The 15,182-nt window shown below is 42.6% G+C and overlaps 1 protein-coding gene across 1 annotated transcript; it reads left to right on the top strand.

Moving 5' to 3' along the window:
- The first annotated feature begins 3,043 nt into the window (after positions 1–3,043).
- Positions 3,044–6,289, top strand: LOC100338385 (neutral alpha-glucosidase AB-like). Its single transcript, XM_051844030.2, is given in 4 exon segments — positions 3,044–3,889; positions 3,891–4,018; positions 4,021–5,790; positions 5,925–6,289. Coding segments are annotated over 4 exon segments (2,826 nt in total). The 5' UTR covers positions 3,044–3,071; the 3' UTR covers positions 6,035–6,289.
- Positions 6,290–15,182: the final 8,893 nt, after the last annotated feature.

Raw genomic sequence — 15,182 nt, 5'->3', positions numbered from 1 at the left:
TGTCTCAGCTTCCAGACAACTCAGGTCATGAAAATTATTTAAAGCCCCCGATTTAAGCAACTATGGTGCATTGCAAATGAGAAAACTGGTTTCTAGTTAGGAGAAATGTCTTAACTACAAGTCACTTGGCAAGCGAGTGCCTGAGATAGTATGTCCTGACCTCTCCACCAATGTTTTATTTTCGTAAGAATCATCATTTTGGTAGGCTGGGAACAGCACACACAGAGGGTGTTTACCTACCTCTGAACAACCTCCAACCCTAACTTCACAAGCTGCATGAGCTTAGGGTGACAAATTTTAGCCCCATGAGAACTATACATTCATTTATAATCTGCTAGCTACTCACATGAGGCCGGGGGAGAGGGGAGATGCAGCTTGGCAAATGTCTAGAGACACTACAGAGCAAGTGAGTTTGAAAAACAGCAAGTGTTTATTTGCTCTTAAAATGATCTTAATTACACCTGTCAAGAGATTTCCACTTGAACAAATTTAACAAGAAAAATAGAGGGTGAGTGGACATTTAGAGCTCCAAAACTAAAAAAAATCAGCAATTATGTTTCTCTGGGGCTCCTTCCTCTGTGCTCTTATGGAGTTTACACACTGTTGGCAGCAAAAAGAAGACGGAATAGCAGTGTGGTCTGACTTATTTGTTACCAACACTTTGAAGCTTGGCCTCCCTTGTACTGGCTCTGTAAGTGCCTGGTACCAGATCCCATGATTCCTGTGCTTGCTCCTGACTTTGCTTATACATCTTTCTTCAGTAGTAAGAATCTACTCATCCATCCATGGAGCAAATATTTATTAATTCACGTCCATTTTTAAGCTGTTTGTAGCTTTCCCTGGAATTAGTTTAGTATGTAGAATGCAATTTCAGGAAGGAAGTTGTCTGGATCTGCAGATCACTAACTGTGAGGTTTAGGCACATCTCAGCTCCCTTTGAACCGTAATTTTTCCATTCTGTACAATGGGAAGGCATTGATTGTATTGATATCCTAGGATTATTAATCAATCAGCTCCCTTTGAACCGTAATTTTTCCATTCTGTACAATGGGAAGGCATTGATTGTACTGATATCCTAGGATTATTAATCAATCTGCTGCCCCTGTGGGATGCTGGCACTGCAGACAGGAGCTTTACCTGTTATGCCACAGCACTGGCCCCTCTTATTTTCACTTTAATGATTCGTGCAATGTGCTGAGTTCAGTGCACAACCTACCACTCAAGAAACACCAGTGTCAACTCTGGGTAAAAGGTAAGTAGTTACAGAAGTGGGCTGGAGACTCAGAATCCAACAGAACGACTTTTTAGTGACATGTTGCTCAAATTACTGACTGGTTTTGACATAGTAATGAATTTATCACAGAATTAGGAAACCGTCATTGCCATAAACCTATTAAAATTGAAGCACTTACCACTGTGTAGGTAATTCTGTGAGTACCCTCAATGAGTCTCTACACTCTCTCCTTATGCCTTAAGTTCATCTCTCCAGTCTTCTTGGAATTCTCTTTGCTTCTCCACTCTTTCTCGTCCCTCTCCACACCTCACTGTCTGGCACATTCAACCTCGAATTCCCAAAGTAAAGGCTTCCTCAGCATCCCCTTTTCCCTCAGCAGAAGCTGAGTCACTGTCCGCTGCCTGCTTTGAGTCTATAGTCCTTTAAACATCTATTTATTATTTACCATCCCATATTGTCACTTTCATTTTGATTCAAGGCATCAGCGGTGATTTTTTTTTGTAAAGATAGGAAAAATTCTTTGCAAATTTCCCAAGGGAAGTTCTTGACTTTGACAGAAAATTTGTGACTGGAAAAACTGGCTATCTAACAACTTTTGGGAAGTTTGTGCTCATGCATATGCATATACATGCATATACATATGGTGCATATATGTGCTTGTGTGTGTATACATGTGCACCTGTATTCCCAAGAAATCTACAAGGCACTTTGTGAGTGAAAAATTGACTTATATATGGCATATTCTCCTGAAAAATGCTTGGGAGAGATACCAGCAGCATACCATAATTAATTAATGCAAATGAGAAACCTGTGCTCAATGTTAACCTCAGATAAAATGCTAATGTAGCTCAGGGGAGAAAAAGTGACAGTGTCCATGTTGTGGTAGAGGGAAGTTCTAAACAGGCTTCTTGCAAGAGATTACTTCAGAGCTGAATCTAAATTAATGGGATTAATATGGCAATGTGAGATGGAGGGTGATTCCTGTAATGAGGAGTACAATGAGTAAAAACCTATGAGGGTGTTCCAAAATGTTCAAGGGAAACAGAATTAAGAGATGTTTAGTAAAAGGAGATAAGTTTATTTTTCTTCCAAAAGTGAATCCATGTATAAATTTTTCATAATATGTATTTTCCATGAATTTTTGATGACCATTTGTGTGGGAGCACAGGAAGGGAGAGAACAGGGAATTAGATCAGAGAATGAAGGGTCAAAAGTAGATAAGTTTGAATGTGTCTAGTATTTGTGCCTATAATTTTATGTACATAAGCAAATAAATGTGCACATATGTTTGTGTGTGTGTCTGTTATGAAGAAGAAAGTTGGAAAAGGAAACTAGAATCTGATGCATAGGATTGCTTGTGCCTGACAATTTTTCTAACTAATTCTGTAGACTACAGAGTTTAAACTTTCAAGGTTTAGGCTGACAAGGCAAGACTAGAAAGTTAATGATATACATATGGGAGCTGAATAGAGAGGATAGACTAGATGAGGAATTGAAAAAGTTATAATGCTAATTAAATGAAATTTGATTTATATATGTAAATATTATTACTATAAATCTGAAAACCATAGCAATTAGCAAGATGTAAGGTTGGCAGATATTTTGAGCACACACTCATTTTAACAGATCCTCAGCGCATTAATAAGTCAACTGAAAGAAATTAGGAACTTAGAGAGTTCATTCCAAACAACTGGTGTGTTAGGAGTGAAGTAGAAATACTGTGAGGAAATGTTTCTAACGTGTTAATGTTTTCCAAGCATTTGGGGAGGATGTTGAAATTCAGATTAGAAGTGGGGTAATCTCGAGGCCTGGGGTCAAGGAGCAAACCTGGCACACGATGGCGGCGGTAGTGGCAGTGGCGGCGCGTAGGAGGCGGTCTTGGGCAGGTTTGGTACTGGCTTCTTTAGGGGTCTGCCTGGGGATTGCCCTTGCTGTGGATAGAAGCAACTTCAAGACCTGTGAAGAAAGTTCCTTCTGCAAGAGGCAGCGAAGAAGCATACAGCCAGGCCTCTCTCCATACCGAGCTTTGCTGCACACTCTTCAGCTTGGTCCTGATGCCCTCGCGGTTCATCTGATCCACGAGGTCACCAAGGTATTACTGGTGCTGGAACTCCAGGGGCTTCAGAAGAACATGACTCGCATCAGCCTTGATGAGCTGGAGCCCCTGCGACCCCGGTACCGTGTGCCAGATGTTCTGGTGGCTGATCCTCCCACAGCTCGGCTTTCTATCTCTGGCCGTGATGACAATAGTGTGGAGCTAACAGTGGCTGAGGGACCCTACAAAATCGTCTTGACGGCAAAGCCTTTCCGGCTTGACCTGCTAGAAGACCGCAGCCTGCTGCACAGTGTCAATGCCCGAGGACTCATGGGTTTTGAGCACCAGAGGGCCCGCAGGGTCCCGCAAGGATCAAAAGACCCAGCTGAGGACGATGAGGCCCAGCCCAAGGAGATGCCTGAGGATGGTGACAAGCCAGAGGAGACCCAGGGGAAGGCAGAGAAAGAGGAGCCAGGAGCCTGGGAGGAGACATTCAAAACTCACTCTGACAGCAAGCCACATGGCCCCATGTCTGTGGGTCTGGACTTCTCTCTGCCAGGCATGGAACATGTGTATGGAATCCCTGAGCATGCGGACAGCCTGAGGCTCAAGGTCACTGAAGCCGTATCGCCTCTACAATTTGGATGTGTTCCAGCATGAGCTGTACAACCCCATGGCCCTCTATGGGTCTGTTCCTGTGCTCTTGGCTCATAACCCTCATTGTGACTTGGGCATCTTCTGGCTTAATGCGGAGAGACCTGGGTTGATATATCGTCTAACACCACAGGGAAGACCTTGTTTGGGAAGATGCTGGACTACTTGCAAGGCTCTGGGGAGACCCCACAGACAGATGTCCGCTGGATGCCAGAAAGTGGCATTATCGATGTCTTCCTGCTGCTCGGGCCTTCTGTCTTTGATGTCTTTCGGCAGTACGCTAGCCTCACAGGCACCCAGGCATTGCCCCTGCTCTTCTCCCTGGGCTCCCACCAGAGCCGCTGGAACTACCGGGACGAGGCTGATGTGCTGGAAGTGGATCAGGGCTTTGATGATCACAACATGCCCTGCAATGTCATCTGGCTGGACATTGAACATGCCGATGGCAAGCGGTACTTCACCTGGGACCCCAGCCACTTCCCACAGCCGCGCACCATGCTAGAGCACTTGGCCTCCAAGAGGCAGAAGCTGGTGGCCATTGTGGACCCCCACATCCAGGTGGACTCTAACTACCGAGTTCATGAAGAGCTACGGAACCAGGGGCTGTACATTAAAACTCGGGACGGCTCTGACTATGAGGGTTTGTACTGGGCAGGCTCAGCTGGTTACCCTGACTTCACTAATCCCATGATGAGGACCTGGTGGGCTCACATGTTCAACTTCAACAATTACGGGGGCTCAGCTCCCAACCTCTACATCTGGAATGGCATGAATGAGCCATCTGTGTTCAATGGTCCTGAGGTCATCACGTTCAAAGATGCCCAGCATTATGGCGGCTGGGAGCACCGGGATGTCCATATTATCTATGGCTTCTATGTGCACATGGCAACTGCTGATGGGCTAATATTGCGTTCTGGGGGCGTAGAATGCCCCTTTGTCCTGAGTAGGGCTTTCTTCGCTGGCTCCCAGCGCTTTGGTGCAGTGTGGACAGGGGACAACACTGCAGAGTGGGACCATTTGAAGATTACTGTCCCTATGTGTCTCAGCCTGGGGTTGGTGGGACTTACCTTCTGTGGGGCGGATGTGGGCAGCTTCTTCAAAAATTCAGAGCGAGGGCTGCTTGTACGCTGGTACCAGATGGGTGCATAACAGCCATTCTTCTGGGCACATGCCCACCTGGACACTGGGTGGCGAGAGCCTTGGCTGTTATCCTCTCAGCACCAAGACATAATCTGGGATGCCCTAGGCCAGTGATATTCCCTGCTGCCTTTCTGGTACACCCTCTTCTATCAGGCCCATCGTGAAGGGGTTCCTGTCATGAGGCCCATGTGGGTGCACTATCCTGAAGACGTGACTACCTTCAGTATAGATGATCAGTTCCTACTTGGGGATGCACTGCTGGTTCACCCTGTATCCGACTCTGGGGCCCATGGTGTGCAGGTTTATCTGCCTGGCCAGGGGGAGGTGTGGTACGACATTCAGAGCTACCAGAAGCATCATGGTCCCCAGACCCTGTACCTGCCTGTAACTCTAAGCAGTAGTCCTGTGTTCCAGCGTGGAGGGACAATCGTGCCTCAATGGATGTGAGTGTGGCATTCTTCAGGCTGCATGAAGGATGATCCCCTCACTCCCTTTGTTGCCCTCAGCCCCCAGGGTACAGCCCAAGGAGAACTCTTTTTGGATGATGGGCACACGTTCAACTATCAGACTCGCCAGGAATTCCTGCTGCGAGGATTCTCATTCTCTGGCAACACCCTTGTTTCCAGCTCAACAGACTCCAAAGGCCACTTTGAGACCCCAATTTGGGTTGAGCGTGTGGTGGTCCTGGGGGCTGGAAAGCCAGCAGCTGTGGTACTCCAGACAAAAGGTGAGTGCCCAGTCCATCTGCCTGGATGGGCAAAGAGGGGAAGCGGGTATGGTTGGGGATGGTTTTGTCTCTGGGAAAGTAGTTGCTGTCCTTTGCCTAATACTGTAACTGTGATGCTCCTCTTCCTCCCCCATGATCTCCTGAAAGCTGCCTAGAGTCCCAGCATGATCCCGAGACCTCTGTGTTGATTCTGCGCAGGCCTGGTGTCAGTGTGGCCTCTGACTGGAGCCTTCAGCTGCGATAACCCTAGGGATGTTCTGGGTTGGGAAGAGGTGAAGCAGTGGGAAGAGTTATCCTTTCTTCTGCTTTGGTGTTTGACACACACACACACACACACACACACACACCCTAGCCTTGACCTTTCTTATCCCAAGATCCAGATTCTGCCAACATCTGGGCAGGATGAGAGGGTTGTCCCTGGTCTCCAAATTCCTCTTGTGATCTCTTGAGCCGTCCCACTTGGTTGATTCCAAGCCTTTCCCTTTGTCCTGCTCCCCACTCCAACTCTAGCTGGAGCACATCGACTTAGGAAGACATGAGGACCGCAGGGCCCTTGCCTTGCCTTCTTGGGGCCCTCAATCTCCTACAGGCCCTAATTCATTCATACCTCTAGGGTTGATGCCATTTCCTGGAAGATGAAGACTCCGAGCTTTAAGGCTCCTTCTGTCTTTGCTCTTCTTCCCCACCACACTGCTTTTCCGTCCCTCCTTTTATTTCTTCCTCCTGACACTACCCATCCATTTTTTATGCCCCACTGATACACTGGGACCACCCTTTTTACCTGTAAGGGATGAATGGATCAAAGGAGTGAGGTTGCTGGAGAAGACCCTCTTCTCTCTCATCCCCACGTTTCCTTTCCTCAATTCCTTCTAGAGCTGCTGCAGTTCTGATGGGGGCAGTTCTACCTCTCCTGTCCCTTGGGGGGAAAAAGTTCCTATGCCTCCTTAAGAGGGATGGGCATTAAACTTCTTTTGCCCCCTTCTTGTCCCCTTGAGGGGCATTCAAGATGGAGAAATCAGTTGTGGTTTCATTGAATCACGAACACCTGTATTTATTGCTGGGAAAAGGCTGAGGGTGGGGGGAGATGATCATGTGTGCCCAGGGCTGGCCAGAAGCCCTGGATGGGGTGAAGTGGGGAAGACTAATGGAGAATGAATGGGAATATTTGTGGGAATTCTTTTTACTTCTTGGCCCCCAGCTGTGACAGGTTTTGATAAAAGGAAAAACAATAAAGAAACCATAAGTAAAAAATAAAAAAGTGGGGTAATCTCTCTTCTTCTGGAAGAAGCTTCAGATTCTAAAACTCATTGTTGACATCGTGTTTCATTTTCTTATTGAAAATTCACTGAATCTAGAAAATGGATCAAAATAGAAAACAATTTAGTGGAACTTTTAATTGCCATTTTGATGGATTGTTTAGGGGTTAAATAAGGTATTTGAAGAAAAACAATATTCATGTGTGCAGTAAGCACTAGATGATTATTAGCTTATATTAATTATGCTGCAATTGTCATCTTTAATCCAAACATTTCATCCTGTGTTTGTAGCCTCACTCGGGTTTATTCTCTCTAAATCTGTACAGATGGTCTCCAATTCAATGACAGTTAGGCTTGAGATTTTTCAACTTCACTATGGTACTTAGGCAATATGTTTTCACCAGAAACCATTCTTTTAAGTGTTGATTTCCCCCCCGGAAGGCTAATGATTTGTATTACTATAGTCACTTCTGAGGGTCCCTCCATCTCCAGGGAAACAATAGACACTCCACAGGATGCTGTGATGTCTGGTAGGTGAGATGTATACAGTGCATTTTTAGCTCACAACATTTTAATCTATGGTAAGTTTACTGGGACATCATCCCATAAAAATCTGAGGAGCAGGGCCGGCGCTGTGGTACAGTGGGTTAACGCCCTGGCATGAAGCGCCGACATTCCACATGGACGCCGGTTCTAGTCCCAGCTGCTCCTCTTCTGATCCGGCTCTCTGCTGTGGCCTGGGATAGCAGTGGAAGATGGCCCAACTCCTTGGGTCCCTGCACCTGCGTGGGAGGCCCGGAGGAAGCTCCTGACTCCTGGCTTCAGATGGGGGCAGCTCTGGCCATTGCAGAAATCTGGGGAGTAAACCGGCATTTGGAAGATTCTTTCTGTCTCTATCTCTCTCTGTAACTCTGTCTTTCAAATTAGCATTTGTATGTTAATTTCTCCTTTTGATAGAAAGCTTTCTCCCTATTTGTTTTTTTTTCCGTTGTTTAATAACTTCATACTCTATCACTTGGGCTACATTTTCATGCAATGTATTCCCTTTTAATAATATAAGATAATTTTATTTTCATACAAAATTTTTGAAAACTATACATAACTTTTTCATAATGTGAATTTGACATGAATGTTGAACTCCCCTTGTGTGCTAACAATATGCTTAGTCATATCTCTTGATGTTGAGAATATGGATAATTTACCATTTTTCCCTGTGTACTTTGGATGTATCTGGAAATTTATTTTCATGGTCATGTACTATGTTTATGAATGGAGATGAATAAAAATTTACTTTGGTTTTACATTTTCATTTATTTATTTATTTATTTTTAGTTAGTAAATATAAATTGCCAAAGTACAGTTTATGGATTACAATGGCTCCCCCCCCATAATTTCCCTCCCACTCGCACCCCTCACATCTCCCATTCCCTCTCCCATTCCATTCACATCAAGATTCATTTTCAATTATCTTTATATACAGAAGATTGATTTAGTATATATTAAGTAAAGATTTCATCAGTTTGCACCCTCACAGAAACACTAAGTATAAAATACTGTTTCAGTACTAGTTATAGCATTACTTCACATTGGACAACACATTAAGGACAGATCCCACATGAAAAGTAAGTACACAGTGACTCCTGTTGTTGACTTAACAATTTGACACTCTTGTTTATGGTGTCAGTAATCTCCCTAGGCTCTAGTCATGAGTTGCCAAGGCTATGGAAGCCTTTTGAGTTTGCCGACTTCGATCTTATTCTGACAGGGTCATAGTCAAAGTAGAAGTTTTCTCAACCCTTCAGAGAAAGGTACCTCCTTCTTTGATGACCCCGTTCTTTCCACTGGGATCTCACTCGCAGAGATCTTTCATTAGGTTTTTTTTTTTTTTTTCCAGAGTTTCTTGGCTTTCCATGCCTAAAATACTCTCATGGGCTCTTCAGCCAGATCCAAAATGCCTTAAGGGCTATTCTGAAGCCAGAGTGCTATTTAGGACATCTGCCATTCTATGAGTCTGCTGTGTATCTCGCTTCCCATGATGGATCGTTCTCTCCCTTTTTGATTCTATCAGTTGGTATTAGCAGACACTAGTTTTGTTTGTGTGATCCCTTTGACTCTTAGACCTAACAGTGCGATCAATTGTGAACTGAAATTGATCACTTGGACTAGTGAGCTGGCATTGGTACATGTCACCTTGATGGGATTATATTGGAATCCCCTGGCATGTTTCTAACTCCACCATTTGCAGGAAGTCTGATTGAGCATGTCCCAGATTGTACATCTCCTCCCTCTCTTATTCTCACTCTTACATTTAACAGGGATCAGTTTTCAGTTAAAATTTAAACACCTAAGAATAATTGTGTTAATTACAGAATTCAACCAATAGTATAGAACAAAACAAAAAAAATACTAAAATGGATAAATTATTACATTGTGCATCAACAGTCAGCACAAGAGCTGATCAAGTCACTGTTTCTCATAGTGTCCCTTCCCCTTCAACAGGTTTCCCCTTTGGTGCTCAGTTAGTTGTTGCTGGTCAGGGAGAACATATGATATTTGTCCCTTTGGGACTGGCTTATTTCACTCAGCATGATGTTTTCCAGACTCCTCCATCTTATTGCAAATGACCGGATTTCATTGTTTTTGACTGCTGTATAGTATCCTATAGAGTACATGTCCCATAATTTCTTTATCCAGTCTACTGTTGATGGGCATTTGGGTTGGTTCCAGATCTTAGCTATTGTGAATTGAGCTGCAATAAACATTAGGGTGCAGACAGTTTTTTTATTTGCCAATTTCATTTCCTTTGGGTAAATTCCAAGGAGTGGGATGGCTGGGTTGTATGGTAGGGTTATATTCAGGTTTCTGAGGAATCTCCAGACTGACTTCCATAGTGGCTTGACCAGTTTGCATTCCCACCAACAGTGGGTTAGTGTCCCTTTTTCCCCACATCCTCGCCAGCATCTATTGTTGGTAGATTTCTGAATGTGAGCCATTCTAACCAGGGTGAGGTGAAACCTCATTGTGGTTTTGATTTGCATTTCCCTGATTGCTAGTGATCTTGAACATTTTTCATGTGTCTGTTGGCCATTTGGATTTCCTCTTTTGCAAAATGTCTATTGAGGTCCTTGGCCCATCTCTTAAGTGGGTTGTTTGTTTTGTTTTTGTGGAGTTCCTTGATCTCTTTGTAGATTCTGGTTATTAACCCTTTATCTGTTGCATAGTTTGCAAATATTTTTTCCCATTCTGTCGGTTGTCTCTTCACTCTCCTGACTGTTTCTTTTGCAGTACAGAAACTTCTCAATTTGATGCAATCCCAAATGTTAACTTTGGCTTTGACTGCCTGCACATCCAGGGTCTTTTCTAGGAAGTCTTTGCCTGTACCTATATCTTGCAGGGTTTTTCCAATGTTTTCTAATATTTTGATGGTGTTAGGTCATAGATTTAAGTATTTAATCCATGCTGAGTGAATTTTTGTGTAAGGTGAAAAGTAGGGGTCTTGCTTCATGCTTCTGTATGTGGAAATCCAGTTTTCCCAGCACCATTTATTGAATAGACTGTCCTTACTCCAGGGATTGGTTTTGGATCCTTGATCAAATATAAGTTGGCTGTAGATGTTTGGGTTGATTTCTGGTGTTTCAATTCTGTTCCATTGGTCTATCCATCTGTTTCTGTACCAGTACCATGCTGTTTTGATAACAACTGCTGTGGGGAGCAACCCGGACTGGACTGAGTTACTGGAATTAAGACTTATTCTATGCATCTGCTCTCCCACAATATGGCGCTGGGAGAGGAGGCAACAGCTTCTACCCAGCTGCCTCTCACCAACTTGACAAGCTGCAGGACCTGCTCCTGATTGGAGGAGAGCAGCGTACTCGGCGTGTGGGCAGCCGAGTTAGGATTGGCGGAGGAGGACTATAAAGGAGGAGAGAGACGGCATGCACCAGGAACATCTAAGGGGAACATCTGAAGGAACACCTGTGCAGCCCCCCAGAGAGCCGGCCGGCGGTGTGCTGCTCCCCTGCGGAAGTGGGGAAAGTGGCCAGGGGGAACTGCCCTTCCACGGAGGTGGAAGGGATAGTAGCCAACCCGGGAAGAACCAGCAGCAAACCCGGGGAGGGCCGAGCAGACGAAAGAACAGCGCAGGGTCCTGTGTCGTTCCTCCACGAAGAGGGGGAGCGACAAACTGCCCTGTAGTATGTCCTGAAATCTGGTATTGTGATGCCTCTGGCTTTGTTTTTGTTGTACAAGATTGCTCCTGTGTCTCCATATGAATTTCAGCATCATTTTTTTCAGATCTGAGAAGAATGTCTTCGGTATCTTGATTGGTATTACATTGAATGTATAAATTGCTTTTGGGAGAATGGACATTTTGATGATATTGATTCTTCCAATCCATGAGCATGGAAGATTTTTCCTTTTTTTGGGTATCCTCTTCTATTTCTTTCTTTAAGGTTTTGTAATTTTCATCAAAGAGATCTTTAACGTCCTTGGTTAAGTTTACACAAATATCCTATTCTCCATTACTACATCATTCATATTTAGTTTTGAGCTGAAAATATTTAACCATATGTTTACTTTAGCAGCACATGAACTAAAATTGAAATGATACACATAAAATATTTAATCATAAGAAGATGGATAACCAGTGCTGTGGTGCAGTAGGCTAAGCCATTGTCTTCTGCAGCACTGACATTCCATCTGGACACTGGTTCAAGTCCTGGCTGCTTCACTTTGAGACCCAAATCCCTGCTTATGGACTTGGGAAAACTACAGAAGATGACCCAAGTATATGGGCCTCTGCCATTCATGTAGGGGACCTGGATGAAGCTCCTGGCTTTAGCTTGTCTTGGCTTTGGCCACTGTTGCCATCTGGGGAGTGAACCAGTGGGTGGAAGAGCTCTCTCTCTCTCTCTCTCTCTCTCTCTCCATAAACTCTGACTTTCAAATAAATAAAATATTTTAAAAAATCATGACAAGCTGGATCACTCTTTCTTGTCTGATTTTGTTTTCTTTGTTCAGAAACCAAAATCCAAATATTTACTTTTTAGATGCAAATAGATATTCTTAAAAATGTACTTCCAGCTACTCTTCAGTGTACTTAACAGTTCTATCTTAACTCATACGTGTTAAGATCTTGGAACTTGTCAGTCCTATTCTTAAACATGTGAAAAATCTGAGCATAGTGAAAATTAACCATATCAACATTATTTTTTCAACACTCAGCATTCTGCATATCTATTACTGTTAATAATATTTAGGAAAATTAGCAAAACCAAATCTAGATTTTTACATTTCAAAATCAGTGTTTTATATATTCTGAAAAGCTCACCGAATGTGTTAAAAATTTGAATGAACTTAATGCTTCATGTGCATCCATAACCCTACTACTTACCAGAACACTTCATGCAGAGTCAGTGGTGGACTGGAACCAGATAAACAATTTTGCAGGTCAGTTGTTATCTTAATGTTGGGCATAAAGGCAATATATTTACCACGGAAATTGATAAACACTACACATCTGAGCTCCCCAACTGAAATGAAAGATGATTGTTACACATTCATCTGCAAACCACTAGAAGTCAATAATTCAACAGCAAATGAATGACATCTACCAATTACCTTCCTTTGAAAATAGCATCCAATTTTAAAAATGAAAGTATCGATTGTCAGTTATGAAAAATGCTAGAGAATTTGGTGTGTTTAGGAAAGCTTATATTATTTTTAGAGAAAATGGGAACTGTGAACAATATATAAATGGTGAAAAATACATTTAGCCCTTTAATATTAACCTTATTAATTTTTAAACAATGGTACCTTAAAGATTGTTATATGACTCTTATGCTTGTTTGCCTAATATTTTTAGCTAAATTAGTACTGCAAATTTGTTCAGATATGATAATACCTCCATTATCATAAAAATCCACCATGATAGTCTCATGCCAGAGATTTTACAGAGCTCAGTTTTCCTCCTGGGAGTCCCTGCCCTCAGCATGTACCTAATAAACGTGCAGGAATTCTACTAATACAACTATTTCAAATGGTGTTATCAAATATTTAAGTGGTCATTGATTCAGCATTTGGTCCTAGGAGGAAAGTAGTTGACCTTGAGTTTGGAAGATAATTGCACATAAGACTGTGAATACTCTGCTGAGATAGTCTAAGTACTCTTTCACACTCTTGTAGGATTTCTGTTGATTTATTTTTCACAAACACTGCAGCAGGCATTTCTTAAAGAATGAGAAAGGAAGAAAATCAACATTTGGTATCCTTCCAGTATTGGGGCAGGTACATTGCATGTATTGCTACTTAATCTTTACTACAGCTGTGTGAAGTATTATTTTACATATGGAGTTACTGAAAGGAAAATGAAGACACATGAAGCCATATGACTAGTAAGTGGAAAAAGAAATGTTACAAGCAAAGAAAGGCAAAATAATAATGAGGAGAATATGGGTGGTGAGTTAGTGGTAGAATAGGGAAAGCATGAATATCTATGTCTTTACCTATAAGTGTGTGTATGTGTGTGTGTGTGTTTATAAAACTGAGATTCAAAATCAGCCCTCTCAGTTTCCTAAAACATTAAAAGAAAGCATCAAACACATATTAGGAACCTGTATATTGCATTTTGTTTAAACCTGACAGCAATCCTTGTTTTAGAGACAAGATCATTGACATTCAGAGAGGTCTAAACCACACAGCAAATAATAGAGGATTTGATTTTTGAAACAAAGTCTATCTGATCCTATGTGACTTAAATGACATGAGTCCAAGTAGGAGCCAATAACACTTCATGATGATTTTGCTTTTTAAAATTTACTTGTGCATTGTCTGTCCCTCTTCCATTCTTCAACTGCACACCCAATTGTGATGTAGATTATTGGTCATATTATGGATTGCTGTAACTCCAGTGCATAGTACTGAAGTACTGAAGATGCACTGTAAGTAATGCTTGAATAACTGTATGAACTACAAGAATATAATCAACTAGACCACATTCAGCAACATTTCTCTCTGATGCACCTGGAATGAAGTGGATTAGTGGTTAGCAAGTCAGATTCAGAGCATGGCGAGCTCATGCTTGTCTATTGCAGCCACTCTGGTAAAAGAAGTCCTAGGTCCTAGGAGGTCCCAGGTCCTATGGTCCTAGGTCCATCAGAGTGCAGCAAATCTGAAACTTCATGAAAATGCATTGATGACAGTGAGTCACTGGCCCTAGACCCTCAGGTTTCTCATAGAGAGAGACATGGCAATGGAGACAACTGATGGCATGTCATGCTCCTCTTATTGGAAGCACAACCTTAGTTCATGGAAATGAAGGAGAGAAGACAGGCTTCTGGTGACTATGATTCTAGGAAAAAGGGACATGAGGTAATTACACTACTGAAATTAGGCATCCTTATGCTTGAGACAATATCCCAGCACATTAATAGTTATCCCTGGGTAAAGTGGAGCCGTCAAGAGGGAAGGGAAAAGGAATTAAAAAGAAAGGGAAAGAGGTAAGAAGACATTCATGGAATCACTACCCTATGCTGGACATTATTCCTAAATTCATTAATTTCAAGTGCATGTCAGACATAATGTAGGTATTATTACCTCCATGTTACATACAGAATACTCAAGTCCAAATAAGTGAAGTGACTTGGGCATGTAGGTACCCAGTAGTGGAGCTGGGATCAGACACAGGGGACTCTGGCTTCAAATAATGAAAGACAGAATTATAATTTATGGGTTCACTCCATGTGAGAGACCCTGGATATTTGACTTACAGTTATACTCATAACAATATTGCAAAAGTGATATTAAAATCTCTCCTTTAGGAATAAAAATCTGCGAGGCAGAGGGCTTGTCTTTCCAAAGTCATGCTTATAAGTGATAATCCTGCGGTTTAAAAACTGGTATTCTTGACTCCAAAGACTCTGAGATTTTTGCACCACTACACTTGCAACAGCTTGAGATAATCTATTTCAACAGGCAAACTGTCGTGTAAGATCATAGGTAGGGTTGGGATTTGAACATGAACCTTCCTAACATCAAATTTTTGCATTTGAAATAAAATACCAAATTAAGTCAGCCATCTCAGGGATTATTTTCTATAGCCTCTGCTCTACTGGATTAGCTACCCAAGCACCATGAGTC

The sequence above is a fragment of the Oryctolagus cuniculus genome, chromosome 6 (genome assembly GCF_964237555.1).
Source record: "Oryctolagus cuniculus chromosome 6, mOryCun1.1, whole genome shotgun sequence".
Taxonomy (NCBI): Eukaryota; Metazoa; Chordata; class Mammalia; order Lagomorpha; family Leporidae; genus Oryctolagus; species Oryctolagus cuniculus.
Note: the sequence above shows the minus strand (reverse complement) of the source record. Positions and strands in the feature narration are given on the sequence as shown.